We start from the raw sequence: 19532 nt of genomic DNA on the forward strand, positions 1-19532 counted from the left end.
AAGAATGTTATATTTGACTTTTATTTCATCTAAAATTTTTTTCTGATATGTTCAAAGTAATCGAATTAATCTTTTGAAAACCTTTGTAGCAAAATGGTGTTTGATATTAGTTTATATTGAAATATACAAATACAACATATATATTTGTTTTATACTACACGAGGTTTTTTTTTTAATAATATTCATATTATGTCCTTATTTTATACATTTATTTAAATAAAAGAGGATGCAAATGCATAATAATGTGTGTATCGTTATTCGGTGTCACGGTCGGCAGTTTTTTTTAGTTAATTTAAATGTGTATTGGTTTTTAGTATCATAGACGGTATATATAAGTATGATAATATATAATAAACATTGTTTCAGTTGTGATTAACGCTACTGATAAAGAGAACAATATATTTAATTAGTATTTACTATCATCCATCGTTATTCCTTACTTCATTTGTCAGTGGCAATTGGTATTACTTTTAGTCAGTTAGGAGCGCAACTCCGTAATCGTTGGTCGTCCATCGTGTAGTCAAACATGAGTGTCGTGACGATATGTTATCGTTTCGTTGTAGCAAATGCGCTAACTTTATTATACACAGCGAAAGCACTACTGGGTATTTTAATTAATATCGTTATAAATCCGTTTAAAAATCCATGGGCGAATAAGTTAAATTTAGTACCACCGTCGAATCTCACGGATCCAAAATATGGTGTTCACAAGTATATCAAAGTTAATGTGAGTATTTCATTTAGCATAAACATAAACATAAAATTACACATAATATTTATATTTCCTATATCTACTACTATATGAAGTCGAAATCAAAGTCAAATAAAAAAAGCCTGTTTAGCCTGTAAATCTACCATTGCTAGTTCTCCTCTCCATTGAAGGAGAAGATAAGGATCTTATTCAGACTCTAATGCCATAATGGCATAACCATGTGCCAGATTTTCATCCTCAGAATGTTCCCTTAAATCGCCAAGCTTGAGATGAATTGTAAACGCAAATTATGGAAATGAAAATTCAGTGATGCTTGCACGGGTTTGAACCCGCAATCTTCACTCAAGATTCACGTGGTCTAACCTCTGATCATCTTAAAAAAGATACAGATGTTATATTTATAGATAATATTATTATAGGAAGCCGTTGTTTGCTGTTATAATTTCTTAGGGCCAAGGTCCGAGACCATACCACGAATCCAACTTGTTTTTTTAGTAATAAAAAACCTAAGTGGGTTATTCTTCACTTTTAGTGCATATTCTGTTTTATTATTAAGTCGGTTTAATTTTTGCATTTTTAGAAACTATAAGTTTGTATTGTAATATATTTCATAGTAATTTATTTAATGATATAATCACGAATTGGAGAAGCGTTGACGCGTTAAGATGCAGTTTGCTTCCTTCTTACTGTCCTTTTGCTTTTTTAGAGTTTATATAACGTACTTTACTATTAAATTTAATATACTGGTTGTCGTCCGCGGTTGCACTCCTGTTTTTGGTTGGTCATCATGCGTTGGTTATAAAAAATAATCTATGTCCTTTCTTTGGCTTCAAGCGTGCTTCATAGCAAATCATCAAATTCGGGTCCGTGGTTTGGCAAAAAAAAACGTAACAGACAGACAGATTTACTTTTGCATATATAATATTGGTATAGATAAATAAAAAGGTTAAGAAATCGAAATATCTAAGCATTATATATTTAGTATTTGAACTATAAAACGCTTTTATTAGCTTCACTTCTAACTATGTATGTAAGAAAATATTGGTATCTTAATTTGACCCACTTCCGGGTCTTCGTATAGGATGAAATTTTGCACACACTCTTGAGCTCTGATGACAGTACATGACTAGTTAAGAAACGTAATGACGTTTTGTAATGACAAATCCAATATGGCGGCCTCCCCAAGATGGTGGACTGGCTGTTTGAAATCCACCCCCATGTTATAGATATCAAATGAAAGGGTTTACTGTCAGGAATACGAAAAAAAAAATAGTCACGTGACTTAAATCCAATATGGCGGAAAGGCTATTTGAAATGCATCGCTATGATATGGGTATCAAATGAAAGGGTTTGCTGTCAGGAATACGAAAAAAATTGTCACGTAACGTAAATCCAACATGGCGGACATTCAAGATGGCGTTAAAAACATTTTAAAACTATTATTTTTGGACAAAACGCTCCATTTGTAATTTTTTGTGCGTGCTAAAAGCGTTATTTAGTTTTTTAAACTATTATTTCTTTAAGGAAATAATAAACCTAAGAAGACACTTTGTAGCATAGGTATATTGTATATATTTATGTTTTTATTTTCAAATACAACGGGTTCGATTCCTAGCAGGAAATGTTTATGTTTCCATGTTTTGGAATCCCTCGTAGATCCGGATTAAGCCATCCTCGCTCAGCTGAATCATTCCTCATATATAAAACAGACCCATAAGATCATCCAAAGTAAAATAAAACTGAATATAAAAGTAATTGTCTTTCAATTATTAAAAATATATATTTTATAGGACTTTGTTTTATAAAACTTCAACAGTAAAACATTTTGACAACAAAAGAAAAAAATTAAGATTATTCTATCTAATAATATCCAAATTCTTTATAATTCAATTATTGTACATACTTTATATCTAATTACGCATTTAAAAATTTTGAAAAACAGTTTTTTGTTGCGATACGTGAGACTTAAGTCATTCATTCCATATTAATTGAAATTAGGTATACTATGGTTGGCAATATTGCAAGGATAGCACATAGTTATTATTTGTAAGAGTTGTCTCATCGTATTCAGAATGTAACTAATACTCGGTAGAAAAGATACATTAGTTGTATTGTCAATTCATGGGCTTCTTTCATATTTAGCATATGCTTGCGACATTGAATAGCAGAGGTCAGTGACACCTACAACAGACCACACAATCAAGTTAATCAAGCAGCATATATTTTTAGGCATTTTAATTTTTACCTTTTTTTAGATAAAAATCCCTGAGTAATATCGATTTTTAATTATTAGGTAACATAAAAATCGTCACAAAAACTTCCATAAAGTTAAATTAAAATAATTTGATAATGAAGATTAAATCTATACAAAATTGAACTGGTTGATAAGTTAGACTTTTAACACTCTTAGAAATATATATTTTTTTTTTACATAATAGATTACATGTTATTGATATATAATTTAACTTTGACATTGCTCATAAATAGATATGAATTAATATTATAAATTTTTCGATTGATCTTAATTATATCCTGTTAGAATATTGGCCAAAATATTACAAGAGTGTATAATGGCAATAGAATTGTTGCAAAAACAGGTTCACAATATCCACTCCCCGGAAGAGTTCTAATTCCAGAAAGCGGAACGAATTACGTGTCTTTAGTTTCAGTTGAATATTACTGTACTGCAACTGCACACTCGACTAGACGCGTTCGCTAAATGCTTAATGCATGTGTGAACAATAAACGTGCTTGCAATAATGAGCTAGAAAAAATGTCACGGCAAAATTCAAAAACTTAACAATGACAAACGGAATTTAGAAAATAGCTACATAGAAATGCACCTTGAATAAAGAACATTTTATGATTTGATCAACGTTTGTGGTCCTTAAATAGTTTAAATTTTTTTTGCCATTTATATACACACCAAATTAAACTAAGTTGAAACAAGACTCGTTCCGACACGACGAATCATTCCTCTCACTAATTTTTATAATGCTAACCCTTTACCCAGCAACGCATAACGACAACTCAAGCAAACCCGACTTCGCTGTAAAGACGTAGACCAAATACAACACATAATTAAGATTCAAGACTTGAGTCATAGTTTATGTGACATCATCGAAATCGAGCAGCCGCCTAGTAGCCATTCTGAAGGCCATTTTTTGTACACCTGCGAAACGATGTTTGGACTATCAAATATCTTTGAATATTTTTATTACAATACATTTTATTAGATCTTTAGATTATACAATTATGTGTAATTAAAGTTACAGATAATATCCTATTTTATCAGATAGTGTTGCAATCAAAAAATATATCGAATTTAAAGTCAAATTCAAAATCTTTATCCAATTCAGAAGTACTTCACAATACTAACTCCATTGTCAAAAATCTTCTACAGTTTCGGACAAAAATTTTAATAATATTTTTTTGGTAAAAAGCCTCTACTGGGTAGGTACTGACTCATAATATATTATTATTGTTTTCCGGTTTGAACGGTGTGTGAAAGTGCAACTATAGACACAAGGGACATAACATCTTAACGCCCTACTATGCTATGTATGGAATTATTTGTTACAGCGCTAATGTCTATAGACGATGGTGACCATTTAACACCAGTGGTTGGTTTATAAAACAAAATCAAATTATTTGTCACACTCTTTATTATTTAATTTATAGTCTATTCCAATCGAAGTAATCGATACATACATATACAGATAATAATTGGAGTGTCTGCTTGTAAAAGTAAAATAATCGCTTTTTACTAAACGCATATGTATGTATACACGGTACTTATATCAAAATAACATTTTTTTACAATTTTGGTCCGTCAGTCTGTATGTCTGTTTGTTCCGGATAATCTCTGAAACGGCAGGACCGATTTTGACGGGACTTTCACTGGCATATAGCTGAAGTAATAAGGAGTACCTAAGACTTCTTTTATTTCAGAATCATTTATAAAATATAAATAAAGTCACGCTGCAATGTACAGATAACTTAAATTAAATAAGGCACAGCTAGTAATAAATATAAACAAACCTTAGTTTTTTGTATACCATGCTATTTGCTAATAGCTAAGCTGTATTTCTATTTTAATGGCATATGTTGGCGGACGAGTATATGGGCCACCTGATGGTAAGTGGTCACTGTCCATAGACAATGGCGTAAGAAATATTAATCATTCCTTACCTCGCTGTTGTTGTTTATTTGGCTTTTTTCTTTTTTTCTATACTCTTCATTAATTTTTGTGCACATATGTACATTATATCTATTTATATTTGTTCTTCAAATGGTCTGAAAACATTAGTTTATTCTTAACTATTGACCCGCCCGGCTTCGCACGGGTGCAATTCTGATAATAAATATTCTACAGCATTTCTTTATATACAATGTTCACTGTTTCTTCACTCAGTTCAGATCTATATTGAATACATAATGTATTTAAGGTACTTTATTGGATAAGGATTAATGCTGTATTGTTTAAAATCGTTTCGTAAAGTAGCCATTATTTCTGGTAAAAAGTAATTTATAATAAATGGTTATTGTGGATTATCCCTTTGAGATAGTTATATACCATCTTGGACTTTTTTGTAGACCTCTTTAAGGTGTACAATACTGTAGTAGATTATTTTGATCTATCTCTTAGGGTTCAGCCAGCGTTTGCAATGTAAGCTCAAAATAATGTGTTTATTTACGACATCACATTAGATACTTCTAAAATTGTCAGTGTTTCTCTTCTATATTGTGTGTATATAAAACTTCCTTTTGAATCACTCTATCTATTAAAACCGCATCAAAAAACGTTGTTTTAAAGACCTAAGCATACATAGTGACAGACGGACAGCCAGCGGGAAGCAATTTTGTTTTAAATACTATGTAATGAAAAGGGACGACAATCCGAGTCGACCGGAAAAAGGTCAGACTTTACGTTACGGGCGTTACTTGGAACGGGAATGCAGTACTGTCACCTTCCTTATTCTGGGGTCTGGGTTGCTACTGCCACGGGATGTGAAACCAGGATCTCAGTATCCCCTGCATCGAGACACTAGACTAACGAGTCATTTTTATTTACGATTGAAGATACAAAAAGATATATTATATATATTGAAAAGTAAATAGGCTTTCTTGGTAGTAGGGTTTTGTGCAAACCCATCTGGTTCGGTTCCACCCACACATCACATTTTCTACCGACAAACAGCAGTGCTAAGTATTGTTGTATTCTGGTTTGAAGATTGAGTGAGGCAGTAAAATTACTGGCGCAAGGGACATAACACCTTAGTTGGCAAGGTTTGTGGCGTATTTGTGATCTGAGAAACTATAGGCAGTGGTGACCACTTAACATCGGGTGGTCCATTTGCCAGTCCACCTAACTAGGTATATGACATAAAAAAAGAAGTTTGAAAAATATATTTAGAGCAACGGATAAAGTAGAAAGTACAACGCGTGTTTCATATATTTATTAATAAGCATTGCAAAACTTGATCCCTCATAACCTCATTATGACTACATACGAACTACTTTCAGAGAGAAAGGTTGTATTTTTATTCGAAATGTTACTCGATTCTCCGACTAATAAATAAAATACTAAACATTCCAAGCATTTTTAATTTTAATAATTATTAATTTCAATTAAGTCTATGATATTATTTATAGTATCTTAGTTAAAGCAGATTTCGTACGAAACACGATATAATTACATTCTACGATAATCTACGATAATCGACCAATAACGCGAGTTGCATTAGTGCATCGTGGTTGAATTTAAACTGTCTCATCAACAGAAGAGGTGGTCTTTGCCTAGCACTGAATCATTTACAGGCTTGTATTTAAATTCTAACTCGTAATACATAGGAATACTTTTGCTTTTTTCTTGTAAAAACGTTAAATAAAAAAATTTGGTAAACTGAACATAATTGACTTCACAGTGGAAACTTTTTATTATTATAAGGTCTTTCAGGATTTGAGTAGAATAGAATAATGACTATCGCAATACAAACAATGTTTTATTTTCAGGATATCAAATTACATTACGTGGAGAGCGGTGATTCTTCCAAACCGTTGATGCTGTTCATACACGGTTTTCCTGAGTTTTGGTATTCGTGGCGGCATCAAATAGTACATTTTAATAAAGACTATCGGTAATATAATTTTTAAGTCCGATTTATATTTACTTATGTAATATACTTGGCGTTAGGGCTAAGTGCAAGCCCATCTGGATAGGTACCCAAACTTTTCTTGCGAGCAGCAATGTTGTTATTTTCTACGTTCAGCTGATTGAATGCATTGCACGAAGAGTTAATGAGCCAGATTAACTATAGGCACAAATGACATAAAATATTCGTTCCCACGGCGTATTGGCGAGATAATATTTATTTCTTACAATGGCAAAGTCTTTGGACAGTAGTCCCCACTTATCATCATGTTGCCTAATCACGCTCTTATCAATTTTAAATTGAAAATATTTGTTACCCAATGGTAACAATGGATCTGTGGAATAGTAATTAGCATGAAGCTAAGAATTTGGGATACTAATAACCTTCAGACTATCGAAAAAATTGCAAGAATGTATTATGTTTTATGCAAGAATATGGATTCTATTCCAAAGAGTAAGGTTTTATCTAGAATTGAGTTTATATAATAAAATGACGCCACTATAGACCTTTAATTAGGAGTATTTCTTGATGAACGGATTTAGATATATCACTTACAATAGGTATGTCATAAAATATTTAGATTATAAATATTAATATGTCAAAGTGGACGGTGGTATAATCTTGATTGTAGCTGCATCAATAATCGTTTACAAAAAGCAAATAAGTATTAAGCATTTTACTATTTGGGAATTTTTAGAGTTGTTGCCGTGGACATGAGAGGCTACGGGGATTCCGAGAAACCTGACGGAGTATCTTCATATAAAATAGAATATCTTGTTGATGACATCAAAGAACTTATACGTGCATTGGGTAATATTTTGAACGTTATGAAAATATATTTTGGTATCAATAACTCACCGGTATACGGATCGCCTAGCGATGTTGTGGTCATATTTTCCATTTAAGCCATTGTCGACTCCTGATATAATTTAACTGAAAAATGTTGCTTCTTTTGATGTTATTTTATAAAATATTATTAACTGTTCCAGGTCATGAAAAATGTATCCTGGTATCTCATGACTGGGGCGGAGTGATTGCTTGTAAGCTCCGTGAAACTTATCCTGAAGTTTTACATGCTCTCGTTGTGTTGTCGAGTGGATCTAAAGATGTTTGGTTTCGTCAAATTTGGTCAACGAACGAACAGAGAAAGAAATCTGGGTACGAATTTATTAATAGTTATATTATTTTACTTAATAAAATATACATGATATGTCTTTATTTATTCATTAATATAAAATACAAATGTTATCTGTTAATTACCTAATAAATCAGTGCGGGTCGAGACCGGTTCGTCTCAGGTCAGGGTATATTCTTTTCCGAACCGGTGGTAGTGTTTAATTTGACTATCAATAAGTAAGTGTAATGCTTCTATATTGAATAAAGGAATTTGAGTTTGAGTTTGCTGAACAGTTCTGTGACACTTTTCTCTGCGAACACAGGGCACTACGAATGTAAAATCTGCGCATCTTCATACTCCATGCGAGTTGCTCCTAGCCATGTTATATTATGTTCCAGTAATAAATTATGAATAAAGCATAATTATTTATGATATAACTCCTTAATTTTACTGCCAAATATCTGATAACAATTTTGATCACATCTAAAACGCCATATTTTCACATTCACGAAATTCAATATGAATATCACAGATTCCTTAGATTTCGACCACTGATGTCATGTCAATTGAAGGTCACGGTTGTTTATGTATCTTTATTCTGTCATCGGAAATAATTATAGGTACTCCATATGTGTTTATAAAAATCTTTACATTGTATAAAAAAATTGACGTGCATATTTTTTTTTTTCAGATACGTGTTTATGTTTCGAGCACCGATAGTACCAGAGTTGTTATTGCAGATGAATAATTTACAATATTTAGATAGTATAATGCTCGTTAAGGGCAAAGATACTATTACTAAAGAAGATATGGAATGCTACAAGTATTGGTTTGGAAAACAAAGTGAGTGTACAATATAATTTTGCAAAAACTGTAAAACGGATTTTCATACGGTTTTTAGTACTGGGCGGATTATTGCGGAAGGTTTAGTTATAAAATTTAATATTTTGTGCAAATTGGCTGAAATGTGATAATGATTCAAAGTCAAAGTCAAAGTCAAAAATATTTATTCAATATAGAAGTGTTTACACCGCACCGATCAATCTCCATCGTGTCTTCTCCATCGCACGTGACATTGGCGAAATAATCTGTGCCCTCTTTGCATAAATATAAGCCAAAACTAAAAAAAAAAAAAGAAGTGTTTACACTTGCTTATTGATAGTCAAAAATCTACCACCGGTTCGGAATTTAACACCTCGGACCTGAGAAGAACCGGTAAAAGAAACTCAGCGGGATATATTTTTTTTCATTTGACATGTACAATAATAATTACATTTTAGTTATTAGAACAGATTGTTAAAGTTGTTAGAAAAATATGCTAAGCAATAGAGATGTCCATTATGATGTTTAAAAAGTTTATCTTTTTTTATAAATCCTTATTCTAGCCGTGCCCTTATTCTGGTAACTAGTCTGATAAAACAATACAAAAAATATGGTTAGTTTTCTCTTGTAAGCTTAAAAACCCGTTATTTTGAAACATTTACAGATTAATCCGAGATGCTACGATTATACGCTATGATTTTTAGCAAGTAGGTAATCAGTTGTTAATTTTAATTATCTCTCAGTTAATTTATTTTAGCTTAATTATCAGACCGAATATAATTGACAAAAAATTGTATTGCTCTAAAGTTGGTTTATGAATAATTTTGCTTTGTAAAAATTGTACGGATGACTTAACTTGATGGCTTTGCGCAAGCTTATTTTAGTAGGTTAATTCAATATTCTACCGTCAAACCGCAATAATTTATGATTGCAATGTAATATAGGAAAAACATACATCATCACGGTAGCATGCGAAAGCGATCCCGTGACGGCAGCCGAAGAGACGGGTACCGCTATTTTTTTAATGTGTATTCAGGTGAACTAGGGCGCGCTAGGAGTACTGGGCACTGGCGAGTCCCACATAACCCCTGCCCCAATTTAAGTGGGGAAACGCGTAACGCGTTTTTCCAGCGAGAATAAAAAAAACAAAACGGACATACCGTCTTGCCTCCCGTGATTCTTCCCTCAAGTCTTACACAGCAATAAAATATGCCCAGTGGCGATCAATTACTAATAGCGGTTAATGGCAATTGTCCTACATTATAATTAAAACAAAATAATTTTGCTTTATTTTCAGCGGGTTTTACAGCACCTCTCAATTATTATCGGGCGAATTTTTCTTACTCCTGGGAAGAAAATTTGTATGGAGAAAATGTACCGTTTTTATTGGCCATCGGAGAGAATGAGAAGTACATAAGTCATTCATCTCAAGATTTAATGAAGACGAGATATACAACTATAGAAACGGTAACTGTCGAAAAAAGTGGGCACTTCATGCAGCAAGAGGAACCCGAAAAAGTTAATAAGCTTGTTCGAGATTTCTTGCAGAAGTACAACCTCTAATGAAATATTAATTGTATTTAAATAAAATAAATGTTTACTTTTTAATTTTGTTAAGTTCTTTAAAATTATGACATATATTTTATTGCGACATAACATCTTCCTGTATCAAAAAACTTCATGTTAAATTAAGATGTTTTATTATTAGCTTTAAATAAAGTTTTTTTTTTATTTTCGGTTGTATTTATTTTATATTAATTTCCAGTACTATGCAAGTACAGTTGCTATACAGTACAGTACAGTAGCAGCCCGTAAATGTCCCACTGCTGGGATAAAGGCCTCCTCTCCCTTTGAGGAGAAGGTTTGGAGCATATTCCACCACGCTGCTCCAATGCGGGTTGGCGGAATACACATGTGGCAGAATTTCGTTGAAATTAGACACATGCAGGTTTCCTCACGATGTTTTCCTTCACCGCCGAGCACGAGATGAATTATAAACACAAATTAAGCACATGAAATTTCAGTGGTGCCTGCCTGGGTTTGAACCCGAAATCATCGGTTAAGATGCACGCGTTCTAACCACTGGGCCATCTCGGCTCAACAGTTGCTATGCACATATATAAATATATAAATGCCCTTAGTCTTGATGTTTGTAGATATACAATACGTAGATATATATAAGAAATGTTAGTTTTCTTTAAGTCAGTATTATATTTAACTTTGAATCTTATATATCTATTGTTACATGCTTATACTGAGTCATATATAACTACTATTATAACTTCAACGCAGTGGCAAACTAACAGGGGCATAACTTTAAAAATGTGCTTAATACCTAGATAATTTCATCAAGATCAAAACGCTACGCTCTACAGCCATCTAGACTTTTTACGCGGTACTAATGTTCTTTTAACTTCTTAACGCGTTAATACGCTGGATGAATCCTCGTCTTTGTAGCGGATACTTCCCTAGGAATCCCTGAATGAATGAAGTGCAAATAATTCACTCTTACTTACATCTACATTTACAAGCATACATTCTATTTACGTCGAAAAATAAAAATTGGCTCGTTTAAAATATATTAAATTTCATTACGTTGATATTTAATAGTTTATTAGTGTGTTCTGATATTTTCGTGAACGGCTAAGAATTTTTAAATTAACATTAACTATAAGTATCAGTACTATAATATAATAAGTAATAAACAAAATAAACAATATTTTGAGTATAGATTACTAGAAAGCTATGTGCATTACATGCTATTTTATTGCTTTTCTAATACTTTGAGTGCCACAAGCCTTGAGTGTGGTAAAGTATGTACCTAGGTACCTACTATAGAAATTCAGCAATTGTTATTTAATATGTAACGCTGATGTGTCTCGATATAAAAGTTAAAGGTCGCCAGATTAGATAGAAAGTTTTTTTAATATTATGTTACCAACCTGCTTTGTTTGGCATAAATATATATATAACAGAAGTAGTTTTTACTATGAATCAAAAATGGACTTTACTTACTACTACGAACAGTAAAGAAAAATTAATGGCGGTTTAGTTCAGTTTCGCGCGCTTCTGATTTTTTTTTGTATTCATTCTAGCCAGTTGTATGGAATAAGAAATTTCCTAAATATATTAGTACGCAATCGTATTAGTACAATAGTTATTATTTATTATCGTATGGTTAGTAACGTGTATGGCTCTACTATAATTATGGTTAATTTATTATCTGTTATATCTGGTATTTAAAGCGTTGGTCACGAAATTGAATAATATTAATAATAAATCAAAAACTAAGAAAAGAAACAATATTCTCAACGTTGCAAATAAACATAACCTAGTTCTTTATTTTAAAATAATAGAGAAGAGCCTACTTGCGCATACTTTAATTAATATATAAACATTGATTGCGTATACTCAAAACAAATAACCGCGCGTTACTGTGCAATAATTAATGAATATATAAAATAACATTAAGTTTTGTGTAAATTATTTACGCAGCCAAACGGCTTCAAGCGAAGTATATCATTGACTGATTTTATTTTTCGACATAAATAATAATTAATGAAAATTTGCTTAATCTATTTACATTAAATATTTCCTTTTTTTAAAAACTTCTTTATCTGTTTGTGAAAAAAGTAACCTTACATTCACTTTTTATAATCTTTGTAAATGCTATCAAGGTCATGTCATAAATATTATCAGGATAAATAAAATTGACACATGAAACGCCACTGAACTCATTCTATCTTTCTCACACTAAGGTATCGCCTTATGTAGAAGAAATTTCACTTTGGATGTGAAGGTCAATAAAATTTGTACTCATAATAGTCAGCTTCTATTGAAAGCTAATGGCTGCCGAACTCTATTCACGAAACAGCTGATGTGATCGTTTGGGGTTTTTACTTACATTTAGTGACCTTATCGAGTAAACTCAATAATAATTATTAGATGAAACGTTACTTGAGTCATTACATTGTGTGGAATTCAGGGTTTGTGCTTTCAAGGTTTATCAGAAACATTATTCCATAGAATCGAACATTTTGTAGATTGTTGGTCTTTTCAGATGTCACTGACCATACAACAAATTATTTTGGACGCTAAAAGACTAGCTGGCCGTCTCAAAGAACGTGAGACAGAAGCCGATACTCTGTTGACTGAAACTCAAACAGCCTACAGACAAATCTATACAATAAAACAGGTGAGGACATAAGCACGTACTTACTGTCACCCAATATAATATTTTGGAACCAATTATTGGTTGCTGTCCGGCCACCTGTTTTTGTTATATTACGACTGATGTATTAAAGGAAGAGAATTAAGTTAAAGTAATTAGTGGTGATTGCAATAATATAGGTTCTATCATTATCTTTCTTAGTACTTAACGTTTAAAATGTTGACTATATCTCTAGTTAAACTTCTAATTTTTTTTAGTACAAAGAAGAAGTGGATACCCTTAATGAGTCATCTCGGGAGAGACCAAGGGGGGAACTTGTAGCAAGTATGGAGAGAGAATCTCGATTGATGAGGGATGTTCAGAGAGAGAATGGGGAGTTGAGAGCTGCTTTAGAAGATCACAGAAAAGCTCTAGAACTTATCATGTCCAAGTATCGACAGCATACTGAAAAAAGAATATGGGAGTCAAGGATAGACTTTACAGCAGCAATAAATGAAAAACAACAGGAAGTATGTAGATTGAATCATTATTTGAATTTCCTTTTAATTAAGAATTTTTGTAAGCTGACAATGGTTGCACTAGTTATGATTTAGTTTAAGACTTGATAAATCATTCATTTACTGCTACTTTAATTCAAAGCTGTCATTTGCATGCATTGACCTTAACCAAAATCCTCATATTTATTATATCAATCCAAGAAAAAGAATTTGTTTAGGTCACTTGGTCCTTTTTGATATTTGGGAATGTATTTGCTGGTAGATTGGTCTCCCATCATCACAAAGCTTCTTGTAGCATTACTGGAAATACTTTGCACAAAATCCCTTAGTTAGGTCCCACAACGCTTGAAACAGTGACTTCTCTGTTAGTAACCATACACACATAAAATACTATTCTAATAGTGTTACTAATTTTATCTACTGATAAAAATAATATTGTTTTTATTTCTTTTTTTAGTTGATTCGTCAACAGGCGGAGAGAATTAATGAGATGACAAGCATCATGTACAAGGCAGTAAATATGGATGAAAATGGCGAGTCCAGAAGAGAAGAAGAATTATACCAAAGGCTGATTACTGAAAACAAGGTAAATGTCAGTCAGATGTCTGTTGAAAATAATTAACAAAAATAACTAATTAATTTTTTTTTCTTCAAATTTATATGGGACCAAGTTGGAAAGGAAAGTCAAATGGTTATGAGAAACCAAATTAAAAATCTTTACAATACAATTAAGAAATCTAGATAAATACTAGAACATTAAGATTTCTAAATTCAATTAAGATGTCACATTATGAACTTCAAATGCTCAGCTACACACACATCAATTTTACAATAGGAGAATGACCAGCAGAGTGACTATTTGGTGCCGAGCTACTGTTGCTTATTATATATATATTCTAGTTGGTAAACTAACATGGTATTTCTTGTGACCGATACTTTTTTTTTATTTTTATATATTTACCAACATTTTCTTCTTTCATTTAGTGCCCCTTAAAATAGCGAAAGTTAGGTTTCATGTTCATGAAGAGACAATTATTTACAATAAACCTATTTGTTCATTTAAGCTAAGATAATTTAGGCGCCGAGCTAATTAAGTAATTTCAATGATATTGCAATTTAAATCTATACATAATATTTTAATTTACAGAAAGTGCTTAAAATGGTAGTTTTAATTTGAAGGAGGAAAAACGATTTATCTAAAATCAACCTACATTTTTTATGAAAGTAATTAGTGACCTCATTTATAGTTTTTGAATTCCTCAACTTCTCCATTTTGTTGGATGACATTAAAAGATGTATCTAAACAAAAAATGTTACAGAGTATGTATTTTGCTCTTAAAATATAATTATAATATAATTGTTCCTTATTGTTATTATAGCTTATAGCTAATTATACTTATAGCTAATTTTTCAGACAACCTTCGGTGATAGGAGCTTAGAAAGAAAACTTATATGCCATGATGTAGGTAGACTTGAAAGCTGCGTCTAGGTTTTAAATGTGTTATTTGCAAAATAGCTTAGTATTGAGGTTGATAGGCAATTAGAAAAGAAAAAATATATTTTTTTTAAATTATTATACTTATCTAAAATCTGTGTTACTACAATTAGTAAATATTTGTTCACATTTTGTTGATTAGCCTGAAAAGTTATTTTTGAGTTAATTGAATCTCACTCTTTTGATGATATATTGTGTCAAATTTCATGATTGTTATTTGCTCACAAATTAAATAAATTATTACAGGGCCTTCGGGAAATGTTGAACTTGTCGAGGCGGTATGGATCAGATAAGTCATACGGACCACCCATGGAGGACAAGGATGTTCAGACCGACGGGCCTCCACTCTCAGGGGCGTGACGCCCAGCAGTGGATCTCTGCCGCCTCTGAGCATTGGCCTCAGGTCACCAACTCCCTCACCCACACATACCATAACTCATCTCCCTACACATGTGAACTGTTCTCACAGACTGCTATCCGTGTACATGTGTTACTTCTTAATACCTGGTGTGCGGACAGGGTGTACAATCACTGATGACGGTCATCGTTCCAGTATACAACTTATACTTTAAAGTTACACGCAGATTTTGGATTCTAGGTCTTTTGACAGCCTGTATCTTTCATATTTCTTATATAAAAATGTAACTAAATTACAATGAATAAATATGTATTCAAAATATAAATTTATTGTCATAATACTATTCCTTCATTGGTTGTATTGATGTTGAATATTATAGACAAATACCTATAGTAATTGTAATGCAAAGTAGACTTACAGTATTTCTTATGATGTTATTGAAGAGTGCAAATTCAGTATGTGTATTAATTCCTTTCATCAAGTTATATAAATAGGATTGGCGCAAATATTCATATTATCCAACTATTACTTTTGTTTTGTATATCTCTGTTTTAAGTGTTTGTATTATAGTCCAGGAGCTAGTGATTAATTTCTACCATCAATGTTCAATCAGAAATTTAGTGACCCATAACTAGTAAATGAATCCCTGGCTCCATGGTCGTATTGTCCTTAACACAAGTTTAATTATTAAAGCTGTTTTGCTGCGAGTTATGGCATGGACCAAATTGTTAAAGATAAAAGCACATAATTAAAAATAAAATGTTATTATTTTATTAGTGTCGAACAATATACTCATAGATTGATTAAAACATGTTCATAGAATATTTCCCTCATCAACGTACAATTATTAAAAACTCCATAAGTATTATGTTAAATTTTTTTGATGTTTTGTACTTTTGACTATTTAAATTTTACACAACTTCTAATTATGTGATAATGTTAATAAATAATTGCATAAACGACTACTTTGAAATGTATTGTCATTAACTTGTGTAAGATTTTAATGCATACAAATTTTTAATTACAAATTTTTTTTCCACTACTTAATTGATACTATTTTGTTTATATCAAAAAATATTTTGGTTCTACTGGTCAATACTCTATCTAATATTTTTGTGACCATCAGTGTTAAAGTGGCTCTAACTGATTTTAAATTTATGTCTTGTTATATTTTAACAGTATTTGATTATAAATATTATTAATAGTTAGGCTGCTTTGTCGCTGAAGGCCAAAATTCAATGCTCGAATTTTCTATTATTAATAGATACGTTTTAAGTGTGCCTTGTATATCTTATCCATTTCTTTTATTATACACAGGCTGCGAAAATGTAAAGATGAATATGTACTTACTATGCTTTTCAAGGGGAAATAAAAACATTAGGATCATGTATTAAATTTAAAAAGATCTTATTTCTAATATTATCTCTTTCGAGAGCGGGGCTCACAGGTTAAGGATGCTTATAAAACTATATTATAATATTTCGACTCGACTTAGATGCAGTGTGAGTCATCTGTATTAGAATGGTAAACGTCAAATTTCCTCAATTTACAATGTAGTACGTTAAATTGATATGCAATATTTTTTCATGCGGATAAGCTTTGGATGTTAGAAAATATTGTAGTTAGCGGTAGTCTTGGTAGTTTTCGTGATTTTCGATCACGCTATAGCATGCGAGCAATATTATAGGGACTGGTTCATATAGATATACTTAGTCTATTAATTAAAGGACGTTATGATTACTCAGTTCGTAAGAAAATTAACCGTCCTTCAGACTTTGGCACACTGACTTAAAATCTTAAAAAATAGCAATAAAATCTTTTCTTTCATTTAAAAACTCTAATAACGTAATTCTTTTACAGCAAGCGACTCATGCCATCTATTGTACGGTGATAGTAATATGCCAGAAACGTTCGCGCAAGTGCCAATAACAACTTTAAACTTAACCGAATGACGAAACCGTCACAGAATACTACCTACTACTACTAAAACAAACATAAGTTATTGCCAAATAAGATATGATACTGGTTAAAAGTAATAATGATAATTTGCTAGCTGTTATTAGTAGATTTTAAAAGAAAGAAAGTGTTAATTCGGAAATTTAATAATAGTGAGTACATGTTTAGGTGTGCACGATTCACTGGATTTTCACATGTTCAGTATTTCGTACCAAAATCATGAGATAGAGCTCTAACTGAAATCTCTGATCTCACTGAAAGCTCTGATTGTCGAGTACATATTATCAATTTTAAGCCATAACTGAAACGTAAGATCACCTGAATGCTAGAATTTTACTATTCTGTTTTATAAATTTAAGGAATCCATAACTTATGCCCAAGTAGGCAATAGCTAGTTTTGAATTATTTATTCATCAAAGTCAACCTTTTACAATGCTATAAGTTCAATGGTAGTTACTGTGAAATTTAATATTTTAATTTTTTTGGTATGTAATACTTAGTTTAAAAATAAATAAGCCTTAAATTAGTAAAACAAGTTCTAAGATTTATTAATAAATGATGCATAACTAGAAGTTTGTATAGATCATATTTTTGAATTGGATTTAGTATAAAATATTCACTAAAATAAAAGAAACATTTGTAAATTAATGGAAATCTTTTTAATGAAATCAGTAGGTGTAGCCAAAATTACTTGTTTTATTTTTATAAATATTAATAAAAAATAATATTTAATTCGAGTTGAATGTGGAACGTAAAACGAATGGATTAGTCTATAATCTAAAATTTGATTGAATTATATTGCTTGTGCTGAGCGTCTGATATGTTAAAATTGTTTATGACGAAATTATACTCAAATATAATTATTATTCGGAAATGAAAATGGTTTATAATTTCTATTAAACAATAATTTTTGCAGAGATATTTTAACCATAATGTTAGTTGTTAATTGTTACCTCATGTGTTAAGTCAGACAGGATTTAAATTTCATAGCACAAACAGTTCGTTTAGTAAATAGTTTCTTGTTTCGAATTCACAACCATTATGTATCTTTCTGTCCTAAATAAATATACAACCAAAATCAAAGATCAATAACATTAAATCTTGGGCATTAAGTGAAAGAATATTGTTAATGTATATTAATTATAACAATCTAATATTTTGTTACAATGATTGAGGTTGAATGTTATAAATTCCCATTTTCGATATATATAAATATTTAATTGTATCCTTCAAGGAGACCTGTATTAATTCCAATAAGTCTGTGCCTGAGCAAACATAAATGAAACAATTTATTTGCTTTTAGGTTTCATAGTATTTAGATTATTTTTGGCCACAAAGTTATAGGGATCACCTTATATTAAGACGAACAGATTATTTTTACCTTACTAAATTGAAATATTTATTTTTTACTCATTGAATAGTTTGTGTGGGTCCCTCTTTTTATATATTTAAATCAGCAAGTTGTAATTGCTATAGTGGATAGAAAAAAATCCTTATTGGAATGATTTTTATTAAATAAAAATTAAATTCAGATTTATTATTATCTTTGTTATGCCAATTTTTGTATTCAAAGAAAAGAGGTTAGTATAAAAAAGTTAAATTTAGAAAGAGTTCAAACTTGTATGGTATGGTATGTATAAGTGTACCTACTAGCAAAATACACATCGGAATTATAGTATTTAGTGTAAAAATATTACATATTACAATAGAGCTCTACTTTTCAAAATTTATAAGATTAGAAAATGATGTAGTGCTGCCGTCTTAGTGCTTTAAGAGGTTTGAAATGAAAGAATACAATAAATAGATAATTTAGATGTTAACAAATTTCATTTATGTATGTTTGGAGATCACAAAAATAAATAGAATTTAATAGATACATTACTGGTAGAAGCAAAATGAAGTATGGATAACATAACAAGTACCTTTTCTGGTAATATTGTGAGTGATAGGGTATACATAAGAAGTTTTCTGCTGTAGAACAAAAAGTAGTGCTAAATTTAATAATAATGTATCTGTAAAATTTCAATTGACAAATATACAGTATAAAAAAACATGGTTCATTTATTTTTACCACTCTTACACTCAACCAGAAAAATCCATTAGTTAATATTATCCTGTGATTAAAAAGGGAATGTCGTTTTTATAACATCTTTCCATTAATATGCACACACACATCACCACAAGCAATGAACACTAGGCTAACTAGAAAAAGTCAATCACAACATTAATAATTTCAGTTTTATAAAAAA

At 31.1% G+C, this 19532-nt stretch overlaps 2 protein-coding genes across 2 annotated transcripts; both read left to right on the forward strand.

The window, feature by feature from the left end:
• The first annotated feature begins 491 nt into the window (after nucleotides 1-491).
• LOC125077750 (epoxide hydrolase 4-like) lies at nucleotides 492-10541 on the forward strand. The gene is made up of 6 exons (XM_047689792.1): nucleotides 492-727; nucleotides 6728-6852; nucleotides 7565-7677; nucleotides 7857-8025; nucleotides 8676-8827; nucleotides 10104-10541. The coding sequence occupies exons 1-6, from the start codon at nucleotides 527-529 to the stop codon at nucleotides 10367-10369; spliced, it is 1026 nt and encodes a 341-aa protein (XP_047545748.1). The 5' UTR covers nucleotides 492-526; the 3' UTR covers nucleotides 10370-10541.
• A 1995-nt stretch (nucleotides 10542-12536) lies between these two features.
• Nucleotides 12537-19309, forward strand: LOC125063832 (FGFR1 oncogene partner 2 homolog). Its single transcript, XM_047670482.1, has 5 exons — nucleotides 12537-12792; nucleotides 12867-13001; nucleotides 13235-13486; nucleotides 13932-14060; nucleotides 15216-19309. The coding sequence occupies exons 2-5, from the start codon at nucleotides 12867-12869 to the stop codon at nucleotides 15327-15329; spliced, it is 630 nt and encodes a 209-aa protein (XP_047526438.1). The 5' UTR covers nucleotides 12537-12792; the 3' UTR covers nucleotides 15330-19309.
• Nucleotides 19310-19532: the final 223 nt, after the last annotated feature.

This window comes from Vanessa atalanta, chromosome 4 (genome assembly GCF_905147765.1).
Source record: "Vanessa atalanta chromosome 4, ilVanAtal1.2, whole genome shotgun sequence".
In the NCBI taxonomy this organism is placed as follows: domain Eukaryota; kingdom Metazoa; phylum Arthropoda; class Insecta; order Lepidoptera; family Nymphalidae; genus Vanessa; species Vanessa atalanta.

Excerpts from the sequence above, each read along its gene's own strand:
- LOC125063832 (XM_047670482.1), top strand. The coding sequence starts at position 12,867 with ATGTCACTGACCATACAACAAATTATTTTGGACGCTAAAAGACTAGCT. Across the intron at positions 13,487-13,931 it reads TAAATGAAAAACAACAGGAA|TTGATTCGTCAACAGGCGGA; the intron begins GTATGTAGATTG and ends TTCTTTTTTTAG. Across the intron at positions 14,061-15,215 it reads GGCTGATTACTGAAAACAAG|GGCCTTCGGGAAATGTTGAA; the intron begins GTAAATGTCAGT and ends AAATTATTACAG.
- LOC125077750 (XM_047689792.1), top strand. The coding sequence starts at position 527 with ATGAGTGTCGTGACGATATGTTATCGTTTCGTTGTAGCAAATGCGCTA. Across the intron at positions 728-6,727 it reads ACAAGTATATCAAAGTTAAT|GATATCAAATTACATTACGT; the intron begins GTGAGTATTTCA and ends TTTTATTTTCAG. Across the intron at positions 6,853-7,564 it reads CATTTTAATAAAGACTATCG|AGTTGTTGCCGTGGACATGA; the intron begins GTAATATAATTT and ends GGGAATTTTTAG.